The sequence below is a fragment of the Channa argus genome, chromosome 21, assembly GCF_033026475.1.
Source record: "Channa argus isolate prfri chromosome 21, Channa argus male v1.0, whole genome shotgun sequence".
In the NCBI taxonomy this organism is placed as follows: Eukaryota; Metazoa; Chordata; class Actinopteri; order Anabantiformes; family Channidae; genus Channa; species Channa argus.
In genome coordinates this window covers 8,066,517-8,085,348 of record NC_090217.1, presented here as the reverse complement: position 1 = coordinate 8,085,348, position 18,832 = coordinate 8,066,517, and the positions used below count along the sequence as shown (strand labels likewise).

General features: G+C 38.4%; 3 protein-coding genes across 7 annotated transcripts in view; 1 reads left to right on the top strand and 2 right to left on the bottom strand.

Moving 5' to 3' along the window:
- The window catches only part of tspan11 (tetraspanin 11), a 35,493-nt gene that overhangs the window by 9,176 nt on the left and 7,485 nt on the right, over positions 1-18,832 (top strand). For 3 of the 5 annotated variants that reach the window (XM_067490500.1, XM_067490497.1, XM_067490499.1), the window contains exons 1-5: positions 11,111-11,269; positions 12,735-12,861; positions 14,588-14,779; positions 16,764-16,838; positions 18,491-18,595. In XM_067490500.1, coding sequence (XP_067346601.1) covers positions 12,775-12,861; positions 14,588-14,779; positions 16,764-16,838; positions 18,491-18,595 — 459 coding nt within the window. In that variant the 5' untranslated portion in view covers positions 11,111-11,269; positions 12,735-12,774. Of the gene's footprint in view, positions 1-11,110; positions 11,270-12,733; positions 12,862-13,103; positions 13,202-14,587; positions 14,780-16,763; positions 16,839-18,490; positions 18,596-18,832 lie in introns of those variants that run through there. The other 2 variants (XM_067490501.1, XM_067490498.1) reach the window with 2 other exon arrangements.
- LOC137106744 (E3 ubiquitin-protein ligase TRIM39-like) lies at positions 982-3,429 on the bottom strand. The gene is made up of 2 exons (XM_067490491.1): positions 3,180-3,429; positions 982-3,023 (listed from the first exon to the last, which is right to left on the bottom strand). Exon 2 carries the CDS (start codon positions 3,019-3,021, stop codon positions 1,393-1,395), a length of 1,629 nt encoding a protein of 542 aa, XP_067346592.1. The 5' UTR covers positions 3,022-3,023; positions 3,180-3,429; the 3' UTR covers positions 982-1,392.
- LOC137106743 (E3 ubiquitin-protein ligase TRIM39-like) lies at positions 4,718-7,648 on the bottom strand. The gene is made up of 2 exons (XM_067490490.1): positions 7,498-7,648; positions 4,718-7,382 (listed from the first exon to the last, which is right to left on the bottom strand). Exons 1-2 carry the CDS (start codon positions 7,631-7,633, stop codon positions 5,758-5,760), a joined length of 1,761 nt encoding a protein of 586 aa, XP_067346591.1. The 5' UTR covers positions 7,634-7,648; the 3' UTR covers positions 4,718-5,757.

The window sequence follows — 18,832 nt, the reverse complement described above, 5'->3', positions numbered from 1 at the left end:
TAAGAACTTGTGGAAACTACCCCAACTGAAACACCTTATTCACTTCTCTCTGTGGGTTCAAATTTTCGAGCATGTTGACCTCTTACTTCTCAATCAGCGAAGTCACAGCAGGTTGCTTTTTGTTGCCTGCTGCAGACTGAACACCTACTGTGTCTTCACTGATTGTCATGGGGCTGTAAGTACAACATGATTTTCTTTTGTCTGGCTTCTACCAATATTCACTGACCCTCTGTCTGTGTTTTTTCAGGTCACAAATGATCTCTTATTCTTGTTCAGATTAAAGTCACAGATCATTTTTATCCACAGTTGTTGTTGCTGCCCTTCTCCAAAATAATTTCCATGTTTTATAGTCTGTTGCTTTCATTACTCTCATTTCCAACTCTTTTAAACGATTCTGTAGTAAACTACTTTAAAAATAATATTGCAGGATATTTGTCACTAATGAAAAATGTGCTGGTGTTCCATTAATAAATCACAAAATACAATAAAACACACCAGGTTTAGTCACAGTTATGGATGAGCTCCATCAGTATAATGCTTAAGAACACCAGCCCACGCATCACACTTGAAGATAATGTGTGCATCCACTCTATCGCGCACACACACACACACACACAATCAGTGTGGTGTGGGAGCAGGAGCACGTAAGCAGAAGTCAGGAGTGAAAGCAGTGGGAAGGCTACTATTGATTGATTTGCAAGCCCCACAAAGGTGATGACATGACAAAGACGTGAGCATCTAATCTGTTGTGTAAGCTTGAATTGTAACTATGGCTGTACATCCATGGGCACTGGAGATCCCAATCTACATTCATTTCAAAATGACACAGGGAGGGAGACAGGGTTGGGTCCTCCCGTTCTCCAGTTTGAGTTCGATTTTTTATAAATTACACCCGCATTATGTATTCAAGAGTTTTCTGGATGCCTTAAAACTACAGTATGAGCTTAATGTTGTGAAGGAAAGTCTAGGCAGGAAAGAAACTAGCCTACATGTAGTTTATTGAGCACTGCAAATTCAAAACATCTTTTTGGGTTATTGTCATGCCACTTTAAATTACAAAAAAACAGCAAAATGAAAAATGTACATAAGTGTCTTTTCCACTCAGTACTGCTATTTTCTCTACATGTCAGTGTGTACATATTGTTTGACTTTGCAGTAAAGTAGGACTTTGTTGCATCTACTATACAGTTTTACATCAACAGAATTAACATCCTATTAGAACATTATGATTAACATTTTAGTATCTTTTACTGGCAACTTTTATGTACAGATACACAGCAAGTGTTAACAAAGTACCAAAATCCCACAGATGATGCAACATAATATTTTTTTTTTTTTACAGAGCTGTCCATGGATAGAAAACAAGCACCAAGTCTGGTGCACTTCACAAACTTAGTCTGTGTACTGCACGTGTGTTATGATGATAGAGTTTGTGCCAGTGCTGTTTTCTTCAAGGCAGAAGTATGGATAAAGTCTCTCTGTAAAGCGCTGGCCAGTGAAAGAATACAGGTGTGACTTGGAATCCACATCATAAAAAGACACCACTCCTTTACCGTAGTCCACAAAGATGCCCACTTTCTGAAGTGTGTTTTCCAGTGAGATTTTAACACTTGGCTTTGCATATGCTCTGTATATACCCCTATCATCAGGCCCAATGGCCCAATAACCATTTTTAACTGACAAAGGTACATTATTCTTTCTGTCAACTGACTCTTTGGCTACTCCAACAATCCAGTTAGTCTTACCTTTCACTTGCAGCTCATAGTAAATTTTTCCTGTTGTGAATCCTTCCTTTGCCAAAACCTCTGGACATACCTCAAATCTTTTAGGGTTGTCGGGAAGAGTCATCTTTGTGCCCACATTTTTCATCTGTTTTCCATCCGAGCTTATAACAAGGGAGCAATATGCTGTATCTAGGTCAAAAGTCAAGTCCACTGCATGTTCTCTTATTCTTTTCATTTTGATCTCAGGAATCTCTTCCATTAATCCATCTACTGTCTGGTTCAGCAGAGTCACAGCTCCTGTAAGTGCTTCAAAAGACAGGTCACAGTCAACACTAATGCTTGTCCAATCCTTGTTTAAAGGGGAGCAAAAAGTTGGGAAGCTCTGGAGAAAATGATAGTGATCCACAGACAGTGACAGCTGCTGCAGCTGACTGCTTCTGCTTTCAAGCTCAGCAACTTCCATCCGCAGTTCTTTCAGAAAACCTTCACCCTTCTGTTTCGTTGCTCTTTGTCTCGCCTCAATCACCTCAACAAGTTCGGTCTGGCTCTTCTGAATGAAGCCGATCAAGTCAGTGAACACCTGAACACTGGTTTCTTTCTGTTTCTCACCTTCCGTCTGACTAACAACAAGTGATTTTTCAATCTCAGCTATCTTCTCTGACCGTGACTGTATCACCTTTTGAATATCTGCCATTGCATCATCCTTTTTTGCCAACAACACTTCATATTCTTCCTCAAGTGGAACAACATTGTGATTCTTGTGATCAGTTTTGATGCACAGGACACAAATAGAGGCCTGGTCAGTCCTACAGTACATTTCTTTTATCTTGTTATGTATCTTGCACATCCTTTCATCCAGATTATTCACAGGCTCTAATAATGTGTGACTCTTGAGACCAGCAACTCTCTGATGAGGCTCAAGGTGCACTTCACAAAAAGATGCTAGACACATCAGGCAAGACTTTATAGCCTTTCCTGGTATATCAGAGCAAATGTCACAAAGAACATCTGCTGTTTTAGGAAGTTGGATGTGTGGTGTTGAGACTTTGACTTCAGCTAACTTCTTAAAACCAGCAGTCAGCTCAGAGATGATAGTGTTGACGTGGAGTTCAGGTCTTGGGGAAAATGTTCTTTTGCACAGTGGGCATTGGCAAATGTCACTGCCGTCCCAATACTTGCGGATACATGAGCTGCAGAAGTTGTGTCCACATGGCGTCGACACTGGCTCAGTAAACACATCCAGACAGACAGAACACAGGAACCTCTCCTCTGACAGCAGCCAGCTTGCTGTTGCCATGTCTGGACAAGAATAAAGTACAAATACAAAGATAAACGCACAAACATATACAGTAACTCCACAGGCTAAACAAACAGCTGCAGTTGAAACTGTGTATTTTTTTTAGGTACAACAACAAACACTGAAAGAAAATTTAAAACCTTAAGAATTTAATTTACCTGTAAAGCTGCAACTGGTTAAAGCAGATGCATAAGGGGAAAAACAAATGAAAATTTCTATTCGTCAACTTTCCTTATTCAGTTTCGTTTCAGCTTGTGGCAGCTGGCACCTCCCCTACTAAGTCTGTTACTTCCTGGTCAAATTTAACTCTTTCGACCCCATACATAAACGCGTTGGTATTTAATTAATGAAAGTAATTAAAGGCACACTCGCCTGTTTTATTATTATAAAATATTTTATCCTAATTACACCTTAGCTTGTGGCTGATTTGTCCATAAGCTACTTTGACCTATGACAGGTACCACCAAGTGCTGCATTCGAGCCGCACTGGGAGGTCGGACAATTCCAACATTCTATATAAAGTACGATGGGCCGGCATTTGAATAACAGTTCAAACTGGAAAATTCATTGTAACAATTTTATTTAGATTGTTTTTCGTGGTCAACGATGTACTTGTTTATATTTAGCTACATTTGTACTTGAGTCGTGAATTTCTTAATAATTGAAACTCGCAATATTTCAAACATCCCACGCGTGTTGAAAGCAGCATTATCTTTGGCATGTTTAGCATATTGATTCGAGTAGCTTAATGAAAAATACTTTACATGGAAAACGCTAATATTATAACACTTTATTAAGTCCAATTATATTATTAGTTACTTAAAACATCAAGGAAACATGCATTTTACTATCAAACGCCATGTTCTCTGTTCTCTGACTCGGTGGATGCTGACACCTAGTTAATGTTATAGCGAAATGCTAACGTCTCCATCCCACTGAGAGGAGAAGCAGCGAAAAAGTTTGAGGTTCGAATGCGGCTCGTAGCCACAGAGGAATCTCCGTCCTTTAGAAATTCGGACAAAACTCAGTCCAGTCAGCAACAGGTGAGTTACTCGCTAGTCAGCAATTCTAAATGAAGATGCTTCAGGGGAACTTAAAGCACAAAGAACATTTTACATAGTTTTGCAGCTATTTGGCTACCAAACCGACGTAAAACTCTGACCTTCACTAACGCTACAAAATCATTACGATTAATCGTTTAGAGCCAAATATATGAATGATATTTCTGCCTGGCCCAAAGTAGTGATGCGCTTTTTCATTGTCATTTGCGAGATCCCAGAAGTCCAATACACAGATTGTCTACACCATCAGTGTTTCTGTAGGTCTGTGCCTGTGTTGTTTTGTGTAATGAAAATCTGTCCTAGAGTTTGTAACAGTTTCCTCTTTTCTTTTTTTTTGGTTTATCTGTTGGTTCATTGTAAAGAATTGATCTGGTTCTCCTCATGATGTTGTCTTTGAAGGGTGTGTGTGTGTGTGTGGGGGGGGTCTCCTGTGAATGTGATTCACTTATCATTAAGTATAAAAATCTTTTAAGCTGTACATTTTTCATAATTTTTAAACAGTCTAACCATTGCCGATCACTTTCACAGTATGAGTGTAATTTTCAATGTTCTTAGGAGAGAATGACATGAAGTATTTTTCTACCTTTTATTTTATCCCAAATTATATGTTAATTGTTTTTTTTGTAATGTTACACTTTAGTGTAAGTAAGTAACATTTATTTATATAGAACCTTTCACAGATAAAATCACAAAGTGCTTTAGAAAATGTAAAACTGAAAAAAATAATACTGACTAAAAATTTCACATCTAAATAAAACACAACTACAACAAAGATGCAACCATAAGAGCCCAGTCAGCTAAAAGCTTGTTTGAAGTTGCTTTTTAAAAGAATCAGCAGAATCAGCCACATGCAGAGACAGGAGTCCACAGTCTTGGAGCCACAGACTGAAAATAAAGATCCCCCAAGTTTTAAAATGAGTTTTAGGGACCACGAGTAGATTTTGACCTGAGGACCTCAATGCTCCGGACGAGCCATAAGTGGCCTACAGGTCAAAAATTTACTCAGGAGCATTGTCAGAAAAGGGCTCTATAAGTGAGCACCAGAATTTTAAAATCAATTCTATATTTCATTGGTAACTAGTGAAGAGAATATAAAACTGGTGTGATGTGGGATCTTCCACTTGTTCCTGTTAAAAGCCTCGCTGCTATTTTGAACAGTCTGAAAGTGACTATGAACACGTTTGTTAAGACAAGTGAAGAGTGAATTACAAAAGTCCAAATGAGATAAAAACATGTTTGATCATCTCTAAATCTACACTGGACAACATTTTCCTCACTTCTGAAATATTTCGTAGATAATAAAAACTGTTTTTGAGCAGCTGTCCTGAATGTGGATCTACAGACAGAAATTCATCAAATACAACACAGAGGTTCCTGAGGCTTGACTGAGTACATACTGTATGAAGTTTGACAATAAAAAATATATGCATATATACTGATAAATCACATTAACAGTTTTAGCTATGGTAATACAACAAGTTCTGGTTATGTTGCTGTGCAATTTTTGTATAATTATTTTACATTTTATACTGTTAATACGTGTGCATGTATATGCATAGATTTGATAACATTTTATAACCCAACAACATTTCATTACACATGTAACCTTTTGGAATTTCTGTTAATCTGTGAGTGTCTCTTAAAGGACGACCCAAAATGAATACATCTATTCTGATTAAACTACAGGTGTTAGGATGATAGGGGCAGAGTTTTTGCCACCTTGGTCTTCTTGAGGGCAGAAGTATGGATAAAGTTTTTCCGTAAACCAGCAGCCAGTGAAAGAACAGATATGTGATTTAGTAACCACATCAAAAAAAGAAACTACTCCTTTATCATAGTCCACAAAGATTCCCACTTTCACAAGTTTCTCTTTCAGTGTAATCGCAACTATTGGATCTTCATATGCAATATATCCACCCTCATCTAACCCAATGGTCCAGTAGCCATCTGAAACTGACAGGTCTGTATCTCCCTGTCTGTCTACAGACTCCTTGACCACACCAAGAGCCCACTTAATCTTGTCTTTTACCTGCACCTCAAAATAAAACTTCCCTGCTGTGAACCCTTCCCTTGCCAAAACTTCTGGATACATCTTAAATCGCTTTGGATTGTTTGGGAGAGTCCGGTTCTTGGCTACAGTTGCAACTTGTTTTCCATCCTCACTAATGACAAGTGAGGAATGTGCTGTATCAGCATCAAGAGTCAAGTCCACTGCATGTTCTTTCATTCTTGTCATTTTGAGCTCAGGAATCTTGTCCATTATTTTATCTAGTCTCTGTTTCAGCAGATTCACAGCTCCTCTCACCGCCTCAAAAGACAGGTCACTGTTGACAGCAACATCGGTCCAGTTTTTGTTTAAAGGAGAGCACAAGGTTGGGAAGTTTTGGATAAAACAGTGGTGGTCCTCAGACGTGGACAGCCGCTTCAGCTGGCAACTCCTGCTTTCAAGCTCAGCAACTTCTATCCTCAGTTCTTTGAGAAAACCTTCACCCTTCTGCTTTGTTGCTTTGTGCCTCGCCTCAATCAGCTCAACAAGCTCATTTTGGCTTTTCTGAATGGAGTGGATTAAGTCAGCAAAAACCTGCACACTGGATTTTTTCTCTTTCTCTGCATCTCTGTCATTGATATCAAGGGATTTTGTAATCTCAGCTATCTTCTCTGACCGTGACTGTATCATCTTTTGGATATTTGCCATTGCATCATCCGTTTTTGCCATCAATACTTCATATTCTTCCTCAAGTGGAACAGCATTGTGAGTGTTGTGATCAGTTTTGATGCACAGGACACAAATAGAGGCCTGGTCAGTCCTACAGTACATTTCTTTTATCTTGTTATGCATCTTGCACATCCTTTCATCCAGGTTGCTCACAGGTTCTATTAGTTTATGACTTTTAAGAACCCCGACTCTCTGATGAGGTTCAAGGTGCAACTCACAGAAAGACATTAGACAGTTTAGACAAGAGTTAACTGCTTTTTCTTTTAACCCAGAGCACATATCGCACAGAAGGTCTGCATTTTCAGGAAGTTGTGGGTCCGAGGTTGAGGACTTGACTTCAACAGAGTTCTTAAACTGAGCAGCCAGCTCAGACATGATGGTGTTGATATGAAGCTCAGGTTTTGTGGTAAATGTCCGGTTGCACAGTGGACACTGGCACATGTCACTGCTGTCCCAATACTTGTGGATACATCCACTGCAAAAGTTGTGTCCACATGGCGTCGACACTGGCTCAGTAAACACATCCAGACAGACAGAACACAGGAACTTTTCCTCTGACAGCAGACAGCTTGCTGTTGCCATGTCTGGAAACGAACAAAGAGGAAATACTAGAATTAAAAACTCACGCAAAAAACTGAAAATCATGTATCTCTTCATGCAACAAGAAACACAAATGGAACGTGAAAGAAATTCACTTACCTGTAACGTGGCGATTCAGAAAAAACCTGTAAAAAAAGGACAAGCACAGTACACTTTGAAACTTAGTTGTGGTGAGTCTCCTCAGTTTCGTTTCAGCATAGCATAGAGGCTCCTCCCTTTCTGTGTCATAGTTCATGTTTTGGTAAAATGTAACTCCTTACACTCTATCCTTAACAGCATTGAGGTTTTTAAATTGAAAGATACACTTTGTATCTGTGCATATCCTTCTATTACTCTTTATACCGTTTACTGATTTTAGACTTGCTCCTTCCAACAGTTACATTATTTACAGGAATTCTTTAGTACATCAACTTATTTCAGTAGAAGAAAAGATGCATTTGTCACCTGAATAAAGTGATGCTTTGTGAGGCTGTGGCTTTAAGTTAAAAGGGGCATCTATACACTTCCTTCTAGACAAAAATAGTGTAGTGGTTCCTTAGTTTTTGTCCAAGAAGCGATATGATCTCTCCTCGAAGGTTATTTTCATTTCATTCTAGTTTTCCCTAATTTTGCAAACAAACTTGGCAAAGAAGATGGCACCGTTTAACAATTCTCTGTGTTCTACCTAATCTGTGATGCAAATATTTGTAACATTGCCAAAAAATCACTGTGCTGTCGTTGAGATGGTCAGTCTGTCATGTGGCTTCCCAGTGAGTTTAACCACAAGAGGTCAGGCACAACAAGCAGGAGCTCAGTAGCTCACTTTGCTCTGTTTCACTTAGAGTTGAACCTGCCTCTCTATATGAAAATACACAAAAGTAACGATGCACTAACCAAATGAAAGCAGTATCATTCCCTGCAAAACTAAGTCTTGTTCATCATTTTAACCAAAAATAAATTTTTCAGCAAGACATATTTCGTCCTTTTATTTAAAACTTTACGATTATCATTATGTGCAATTCACTATTCTCACATTCAAACAAATAGAGGCTTAAATATAATCTGAAATGTTATGTTGCAGTAGTGCAGTTCTTCAATTCTAGAATCTTTTGTCTCTGTTTTTCCTTGCAGACCCATTTTTCTGGGTGGCACTCACCATCACACGTACACACACCAGTGCATTATGTTTAGTTTGCCCTTAACTGGTTTGTATTTGACATGCACGCTCATTCATGCGCTATTCCCCTCAGCCCCCATTGGAAGAAAGCATTTTCGAGAGCTTAGTGAGCTACAAAGCATGGGAGGAGATAAACCACCTACAGTAGAATGAGACTGGACACACGGGCAGTGGCTAGACATAGGAATGAGTTATCTTTAGGGAGAAGCACATTTCTGTTTGTTCTACCATGTGTCACCTATGCAAATGGATATAAATGCTCCAAAGCCACAGAATGATAATACCATGTAGCGTGCTCATGATCTGGCTGAATGATACTTACTGTGGAGAACTTAGTCTGATGGATGACATCCTCAGGGTAATGTTGTCTTGGTAGACTAATTGTCGCCAGTGCAGGTGACCACTGCAGATTTCCTCCCCTTGCAGCCATCATCTACTCCTAATAACTTTGGCGCTCATTGAATTACCGAGGTAGAAAAAGTGGCAAATACGTGATGAAAGGTCTGTTTTAGTTAAAGCGAAAGTCTTAGTTCATAAGAAAATCACTCAGCACTTTGGTTGGGGGGCCAAGGAACAGGGTTCGGTTACTCTATTTATACACTGTTGCCCATAACGGTGGAGTAAATCTGTTTTTGGAAACATTCCTCTTTTTGCAAAAGTTAATTGTGTTTTAAGTTTCACTGTGATTTGTTTGGAAGAGATTGATCAATAAAGTTTTGAGAAGATACAAAACTACAGATATTTTTATTTTTTTCAGATCAGGAGAAGATACAAAACTTTATTGATATCAAGAATAAATCACATTGTCACAATAATTTAATGAGAAGAGGTAAAAAATATTTTATTCCAATTTTAGGAGCAACAGTGTATAAGATATTGGTATATTTTGACTCATGATTGGCTTTTATATGCATCATAAACATGGGGTATACAAACAAGAAATACAATCATAATATATTACTTTTAAAGCATTTTCATGCACTTTCTGGGGCAAATCTATTACTTATATAAATCTCACTGTTGGTTATTTTGTGTATAGCCTTTATTTAGTGATTAAAAGATTTCTGATCTGAAAAAAATATAAATAAATAAATGCAAACACATCTAGACAAATCAATTTCAAAATACCAAATTACTATTTCTCCCTTTGGGGTCGCAGGCATCCTGCTCAATTTTGTAGTCTACATAATGAAAAAAATTATTGTAAGTCTCACTGGCTTGAATGGAATTCATAATGAGATATAGCCAAGCCAAAAGTAACTGCTTGTAAACCTAACAAATTATTACTTATATTTTCCAAGTATAACTATGTTATAAGTATACCGATGTTAATGTACCAGCACTATACTTGTAAGTGTAATATTTCAGTTCTCTGTAAGACTAAATTGGCCTACTGTTTAGTTTAGTTAGTTTTTAGTTTATGTTGTTTACTAGCTGTGGAAATACATCAAACAAATGTTGTACTGGATGCCCCAGGACAAGAATACTTGATTATACTTTACTTAAGTATACCTTTCTTTAGGTCCTCAACTATCTCCATCAAACATACAGTAGGTGCCCCATGTACTAGAACTCTTCTGTATATTTGTCAGTAGTAGTCGAGTATACTTAGGTAAGTACAAGTATAGGCCAAAAACACTAAAATGTTTATGTATACTTGTTAGCATAAAGCACATATACTTTATAATTAAAACTACAAACTGTAAAACTATGGTTTTGTTTAATACATCAGATGCAGATCAAATACAACTGTCAATGTAGTCTGTGCCTTTTGTGTGTTTTATCTCTGTTTATTCACGTAGACAAAGAGTGAAATTCTGGAAGAGGTATGCAGTTACACTGTAACCAAGGTTTTTCATTGAATAGCGCAGGGGTATTCAGGCTGTGGGTGGCTGGAGCAGGGGAGCTGCTCCATTTCCTCCTCTGCTGCTGCCCATTGTGCGCCTTTCCACAAGTTCACGCCGCGCTGCCTTCACGGACCGTCAAATTCTAAACGATTGTGAAAGAAAAATTATAAAATTGTTTTGGCAGTTGCACAGTATAAATAGCTACATTTAGATAAACTACATTTACTACTAACAATAGTCTGTTATCTATAACAGACCTGTAAACAATTAATTTGAGACTTTTATATGCATTTATATATTTGATGCTGCTTACACCAACTTCTATATATGCTCTGTATGGACAGGGCATATGTTTGATCTCAATGTGCATCACAGTTAAGATTTATTGCAATTTGATCTTGTTTTTATCAACTTTTTTAGTTTGGATTTTCAGTATTTATAACTACTTAGCCTACACAGATTGTCCACGTGTACCTAATGAAATGCCCAATGGGTGTAGATGGACAGTACATAGTAGCAAAATGTGGCACAAAGCCTTCCCTCACTTTGTATGGCGTCACTGTTTACATAGGCCCTGCAACCTATTATTAAAAACTTACATACACTTATATTGGATGCACGCAAATGCTCTAAGACTTGGTTCCTTCTTTCTAGGCTGTTGTTCCTTAGGGTAAAGTGCTAAAACGCGTATAAACTTCTAAAATACGAGTGGCACTCAAAGGCAGCACAGCACAGTCCTGCCGTCGGACAGCCTGAAAGCAACAAGCTTGACCGGACCCTCTGCAATACGGTGTCCTCTGCTTTGAGGAGGAGGTGGGGAGCGGCTGCATCAAAGCGAGGTTATTTTACCAACTAAACGTTGGTGCGGGTGAGTATGTCTTCGACTATGAGGCTAAACGCCGTTTTATCGATGGAAGCGTGATGCAAGTCCAATGAAACTTCGCTGCGCGCATCAACGACGCAGGTGGAGGGAGGTTTCCTGGCGATGCTCGCGCTTCACGCTACACCTCAAGAAAGCAAGAAAGTTTGCCCAGATTCGTAAAATGCGTGTTGCCCTCCCCTCCTCATTTACACGGTGGTTGTGTTTCTGAAGAGCAACTGCACTCAAAGTCCAAAAAAAATTAAATAAAAAAAAAAAAACGTGGAAGGCAATAAGACATTTCGTGAGCAGTAGCGAAGTAGTTGAACGACCGTCGGCGCGTCCGTAACGGCTGTTCCCCCCGTTCGGGCCTAATTGGGAGCAAACCGCTAGCTTACCTGTCAAGCTAACGTGACAGTTCTCACCGCAGATTCTTGGTAAAACCAACAACTTACATTTGTGTAGAAAAAGGTTTAAATGAAATATCCTGGGCCAGTCCGTGAGTTGGTTAAACGGCGCATACGTAAAGTCATTAGACGTTTAGTTAAATCAGTTTCTTGACAGGTGATTTTACTCATAAGTCGAACAACGTAACGGTCACACTGTCCAGTTAAGTGTTAAATCTTTTATTCAGTGCCGTCTTCCTACTAGTTCTTCATATTCATATTCTTCTGGTTTTTCCATTTCAAAAGTTACGTGAAAGTGACTCTGCTTTCTGCTCCTAACAGTATCTAGTACCTCAAGGAGCATAGCAATCTTTGAGGTTTGTGCTTTTACCCGGTATAATGGAAGTGAATAGTTTACTGTGTAAAGTCTACTGTGCCCCCAAATGGTCCACAGACCACCGAGGAGAACAGTATTCAGAACTGTGATTGTTGGAGATACATTTTTTTTTTTTTAAGAAATAATTCCAGTGTCATATGGGATTTTTCAGACTGATGAAAAGTTAAAACATTGTGATCTTTTTTCCCTTTGATGAAAGGAAACCTTCAAAGGAAACTCTTGCACATTTCCTCATTGCATTATTGGACCATAGACAGTAAACTTCCCTAGGTGCCATCAACGGAGGGATCCCATATAGATCAGGCTTATGGTTCTGAGTACTTCCCACACCATTGCCTTTTATAAAAGTACTGAAACTGCATGCTCAATTAATGATTCAGAGGTTTATGGGCTGTTCAGTTACATGAATAATTTATAGACGTAGCTTGTGGATATAACAAAAAGTGAGGATATTGTGAACCTGGGTGCTGCAACATCAATCAAATGAAATCAAAGATCTACCTCAATGTAGAGACATTGAACTATAGCATAACAGGGAACTCAGTTACATAATAGTCTTCTTTTATTTTGACAAATTCTATATGTATTTTCTGAGCATTATCTGCACAGTAAAAGCTCTTGCAACAGTACTGTATACATATATATATATATGCTGCACATGTATTTACTATTATCTCCTTTTTGTATTAAGAAAAAAACTGCACCTCCAGAACTGAATTGGAGGAAGGAAGATGTCAGCTATTTATAAAGAGGACCAGGATGACTGGCTGACAGTGTGTCTCAAGTACCTGCTCTTTGTTTTCAACTTTCTCTTCTGGGTAAGTGCCATAAAGTAATAAGTAACAATGATTATCATATTTAGCTACCTGCTCCTTACTGCTTTAGGGAGAAACCCTGGCAGTTGTTTCACTTCATCTATTCACTTGTGTTTACTTGCAGTTTGGTACTGAAACACACACAAAAAACGATGACTTAATTCTCCTCTGTTTTTAGCAAATAATAATAATAATAGTGCTAAATTCAGTAAAATAAATGCTTAAGTGTACTTTATAAACTGCAGGCAGAGAGGCAGAAGAGGGAAAGAGCCCTATAGAAACACAGAGAGAGGATGAAGGAGTTCTGAAGCTGAAAAGGCTGAGCCATGGACTTGGCACCAAAGTGAGTCATAGATGATATACGGCTTGTAAGTGTACAGTGAGGAACAGTGTATCAAACCTGCTCTCTGGCACCACACTTTGTGATACTGCAGTTCACTGCTAAAATCTTATACTCTTAAAGCTGCTGTGCAGTGTTGATGGGGTCACTTTGGAACATTTCCTGAGACAGAATCAAAGAGAAATATTTGAGTAGAGAGGCAGATCGGTGGGTGGGAAAAGTTAAAGAGAGAAAGAGTTCACACTTTATCTTCAGGTTTTATTTGATGCTCTGATATCACCCAAAAACTCATCCCTAGAGGCAGCACATTATCTCCCTTTCTTCCTACTGTACTACCACAGGCTATATTCCATGTTTATTCTCTCACTACATATTTAAGAGTTCTGTTTTCTTTCACCACCGCACAATGATAACTGTAGTCTTGGGAGCATTACAGTGTTTTACTGGACAAAGTGGCTTTGACTCTTGTTATGATCAGATAATAAATCGATAATAAAATGTAATTTCTGTGGCCTAAAATTGCTGATTTCGTGAGAGCTGTGATGCTTTAAAATGCAAGATCCCACGTAATTCTTTGGGGATTGGTTTAATTATTATTATTTTTAGAGATGCAACATTGCAAATTCCTGGCGGGAATGTCTAATGAATTGTCCTCTGATGAAGTGAGAGGTTGTGCTACTAGGTCATGTGTCTTACTCTAAACAGGTAATGGCTGTAAAATGATAAAAATGAATGCGCATCATTATTGTGAAATAAAGAAAAGTATGAGTTTGACTTTCCCTGCTCACTGTAGTTGTTTTTTCAGTTTGCCAATCTAATGCAAAACATCAACAGAACGGTCAGCTTAATAACACAGATTGTGAGCTACCTCTACTTTTTAAATTTAATGTAAAGTAAAATGCTAAATACACATTAGATTTGGATGGGCATTAGTAGCTCTATGTATGCAAGTGTCTTTGGAGTGTGTTTTAATGAATAAGAGGACAGAGCGTTTGATGGAAACGGATGGGAGGATGAAGGGGAGAGACCATCTGAGGCATTTCCTATCTCTGTGAAACTGATGAGATGAGAGGACACCACCCTGGCTGATTTATGTAATTTGTTTTTAAAGGAATTATGGCCCTGCTTACACTCTGAAGTCCCACTGCTCCAATCGCAGTTGTACTCAATGCCTGGCCACTTCCCTCTGTTTCTTTTTCTATTTCCGTACTTTCCTTTCTACCCTGTCTATGCCCTATTGTTCTCTCTTGCATTGTCCTCTCATGTTCCTTTTTGTTATAGTGTCAGTGACCCATCTGAAAAGAATGAACTCACTTCATATTTGTCACTTTGTACACTGTAGTAGTTTACTTTAATTGATATTTTTTGCTTCTTCCCCCTATCTTCCAGATGGGTGGAGCTGCTGTTTTGGCTGTAGGAATCTGGACACTGGTGAAGAAGAGCGACTACTTGAGTCTGCTGGCCTCCAGCACATTTGCTGTCTCAGCATATATCCTCATCCTGGCTGGTGCCCTGGTGGTGATTACAGGCTTCTTAGGCTGCTGTGCTGTGATCCGGGAACAGAGGCGTTGTCTGTCTACGGTGAGACCGGAGACCTACAGCAGGAGTTTGGTTTTACATATGTGGTTATATGACAGACAGAAGTATGCATGCAAAGATGACTTGTTGAATTTCAAGTTCACGAGTGCTTACTTAAAATCATTAACAAAAAACAAAAAGGCCTAAATTCAGGCAACAGGTAACGACACCCTTACAGTAAGTAAGTAGCTACATTGTAACTGAACAGTGGCAAGCAGACTGCAATTTTACTAAGAACTATCAGATCCCAGTGTGTATACAAAACAAAGTCTGTATCTCACTACTGTATACGACTTGAATTTTATATATTGACATAATGACATACTATCAACCTTTTATTGATGTCTTTTGGATTTAGCAAAACTAAAAACTTGTCTGTATTTCATTTATTGTCTGTACTGGTTAGCGGTCCCCGGTTGTCACGTGTACACCAAGAAGCTCGATGCTCGCCCACATGTACACCAAGGCTTGCATTCTCTGCACAGCTATATAACAATCATGCAACAGCATAACATGGAACCCATCCATCCTCCCCCTGGTCTAAGCTATATCACTGGATGCTGACAAATGGCTCTGACAGGGCCCTTGCTGTCCTCATTATTTTACAGAGACAGGGCCCAGTGGGGAAGAATCAGGCAGGAGGTGAACGTTCACTGCCGCAGAACTATTTTTAGGTCTTTCTATCTACTGTTGACGGATGAAGCACTAGAGGAGAGAAAAAGAGGCTTGCAGGAGCGAAGAAGTGGATGTGTTGATATTTTGGCATCTGTAGTGCAGTTTGGCTGAATACCAACTGTATTGATGGCATTTATAGATTAGTTTTAGAAGATTAATGATTGATCCCATCATGCAAGTGTGTGTGTGTGTGTGTCTGTGTCTGTGTAAAGCTAGCATTTTGCGTAGGTAGCAGACATACAACATAGATTGGTGTGTTTTTTTTAAATCTTGTAACTAATATAAACAGAACAGCCAGTGTTTCTGCACGATGCAAGTAGTGTGATAACAGCAGAACAGAAAAGGATGTATGGTTAAGTGTCTTCATTCAGTGAGATCATTGCTTCCTTGCATCTGTTTGTTTGACCAGTATTGCCATCATCTTGTTTTCTGCTTTGTGCACAATGGCTAGTAGCATCTGTCTCTCCAAGATGGTCTTAAGGGAGGCAGTGCTGTGGATGCTGTTAAATTGGTTTGTCCCACTCTGCGACAGGTGGGCCTGCTATAATTAGCCATAAGTGTGTGTTTGCAGTATGTGGCGTGGTTTGTGTCTGTGTAGGGTGTAGCTACCATTTTCTGAACAATGAAAAGTTGCTACTGGTTATTTAAATCTAGGGAATCTCAAGTGTTAATCTCACTTATTCCGCAGCAGAGTGTCAGAGCACTCCAAACGTGTGGGCAATCTGCACAACTCATAACTACAGTATGTATGTACCATTGTGCATATCATTAAAGATGTCTTACAAGCTTACAATTAAACCTACACACTTATTTTTGATTGTATTTTTTTTTTGTTTTATCTGCATAGGTCCTGATTTTTAGTTTTAATTACTTACAGTAATTGGGTGTTATTCTTTATACTCTTTGTTTTTCTTAGGAATCCAAGAGAATGTTTATACTTGCTTAGAATGCTTAGAATTGAAATCATTGCAATTAACATTTAGTCACAATAGGGTTTTGAAGTTAATTATGATTTGTAATGGAAATGCTGTCAAGGAGCACAGACAGCTCCTTAAAAGATGCCCAACAGTAATCTGATGCTTCTGTCTGTCAAATTGCTTTCTGGGTGTCTCTTTTTGTGCAATGTTGCCATCTGTGTTTTGAAGTGACAGATGCTGCACAATGACAGTTGATGGAAGTTTTTATTGAGCCTTCACAAGTGTGAGCAACTTTTCCAAATTAGTTGCTAAAATGTCTTAATGAAAGTATTTTGTCTCTCTTCCTTTTTTTTCTCCCCTTGTCTCTCTGTCTCTGTCCCTTTTGTCTTCCATAGTATTTCTTTTGCCTTTTGTTAATTTTCTTGATTGAACTGGTGGCTGGAGTACTGGCTTATGTATACTACCAGAAGGTAAGTTACCACAGTTTATTACACATTATTTACTAATACAAATATGTGTTGAATGCTTCTCTACAATTAACATCCTAATTGTCAAAGGAAGTTTAATAATGTGTTAAAGATGGGTACTTTCTTCTAAGCTTCTTTCCTCACTGACTTACAGCGAGAACACACATGGAATTTAATGTTGGAGACAAATATTCTCACCTGATTTGTCAGTTTTACTGGCAAGAATGATGATCATTCGGGTAGAAATAAATAATAATAGACAAAACAAGGTCTGCAGCTGAGCTGTGATAGAGCCATAATATAATGTTTGCTCTTGCATTAACAGAACTATTAATGCAGGTGCAACTAATGCACACTGACATTTGTCCTCTATAGATTTAACCTAAAAGGCATTTGCTATAAAGTTCGATCGAACTACTTTGTCTAGAGAAAACTTTTTTTTCCTGTCTGAGGATCCTGAGGTGTAATGTTAACATTGGCATCACCACTGCCATTTGCGCTACTCCTTTTGGGTTCTGGTGCTTTTCAAGAGCTGCAGTACTTTTACTTCAGGTGATAGATTTTCAGAGATTTTCATTGCCCCGACTGCATATGCAGTAAGATAAGACAGAACACAGTGTCTCACATTACAGGTGCTAGATTTGCAGTAGTTGTTGAAACTAAGTTCAATTTTGGCAGTACTTTGGTGAAATTCTGGCCCTGTTAATCCTATAATGCAAAATCTTTCACGGAATCAAATGCTGTATCCTCTTTTTCTTCCTGTACCTTGGGACTCCAGGGCAGTGCCTGCCTTTTTAAAATCTTTTTATTTCATATTAACTTATTTAAAAAGGCTTCTTAGTGGTTTTCATTGCGTCTCATAAGACATGCGTGAAGACGTGTTGCTGCCATCAAATTCAAAATGAGCTAATATTTTCCATGAAATAGTAAAATATCTCAGTTTCAACATCCGATATGTTGTTTATGTTCAATGGGGAATAAAATACAGGTTGATGAGATTTGCAAATCATTGGATTCTGTTTTTATTAATGTTTTACACATCGTCCCAACTTTTTCTGTATTGGGGTTGTACAATAGATATTTTAAATTTGCTGCTGTTCCTTTTATTCTTATTTGTGCCACTTGTGCCACCTGCACTGAGTTTTTTGTGCAGTGTCTGGAGTGTCGAGTTTAAACAATTTTTATTTTTAAACAATTTTTAAACGTCTTTTTATTTCGCAAACACCTGCCTGTCATTCAGCAAGGACTGTGGGGAGCACCATGCTATCTGCAGGCAAGCTCCGAGATTTATTTTAATGGAGAAAGATTCAGCACAGAATAGAATCACTTTCAAGATAAAGGCTCTTTTTTCTCCCTTTGTTTCACACTTTATTTACTCTGGGTGTGTATGTGCACACACACACACACACACATCAAAGGTTATATTTAAAGTCTTTTTTTAACAATGTGATATTCTTTTCAATCACAGCACTCACAGTTACCTTATACAGTATACTTTGCTGGACATTTTCACATTCCTGTTCTTGTTTTCAATGTGTTGCATGTTTTAATAAAGAAGCAGCTTGTGGTTACAAAATAAAATTTGTTCTCTCCATAAATACACCCACCCACTGTTCTCACTGTGTGTCTGTTTCTTTTTGCTCTTTTATTTCCAGCTAAGTGATGAGCTGAAGCAGCATCTCAACCAGACTATGACAGAGAATTATGACCAGCCAGGGAAGGAGGCCATCACATTAGCTGTGGACAGACTACAGCAGGATGTACATAAACAATACTGACTTTTTTTTTTTTTTTTTTGGTTTAGTTATTCATTCTGCAATTTTCTTTAGCATGGATGGTCAAGTATAGTATTATTAATACATTTTTCATAATTCAGCCTGCAGCTGCTATAAATGTTGTAGTAGTTTTACAGTATACTGAGATTCAGAAGAAGGACTTGCTCATAGCTTGTATCCTTAGGGTTTGCACAATGTATTGCTCCAGCTGTACAGAAGCTG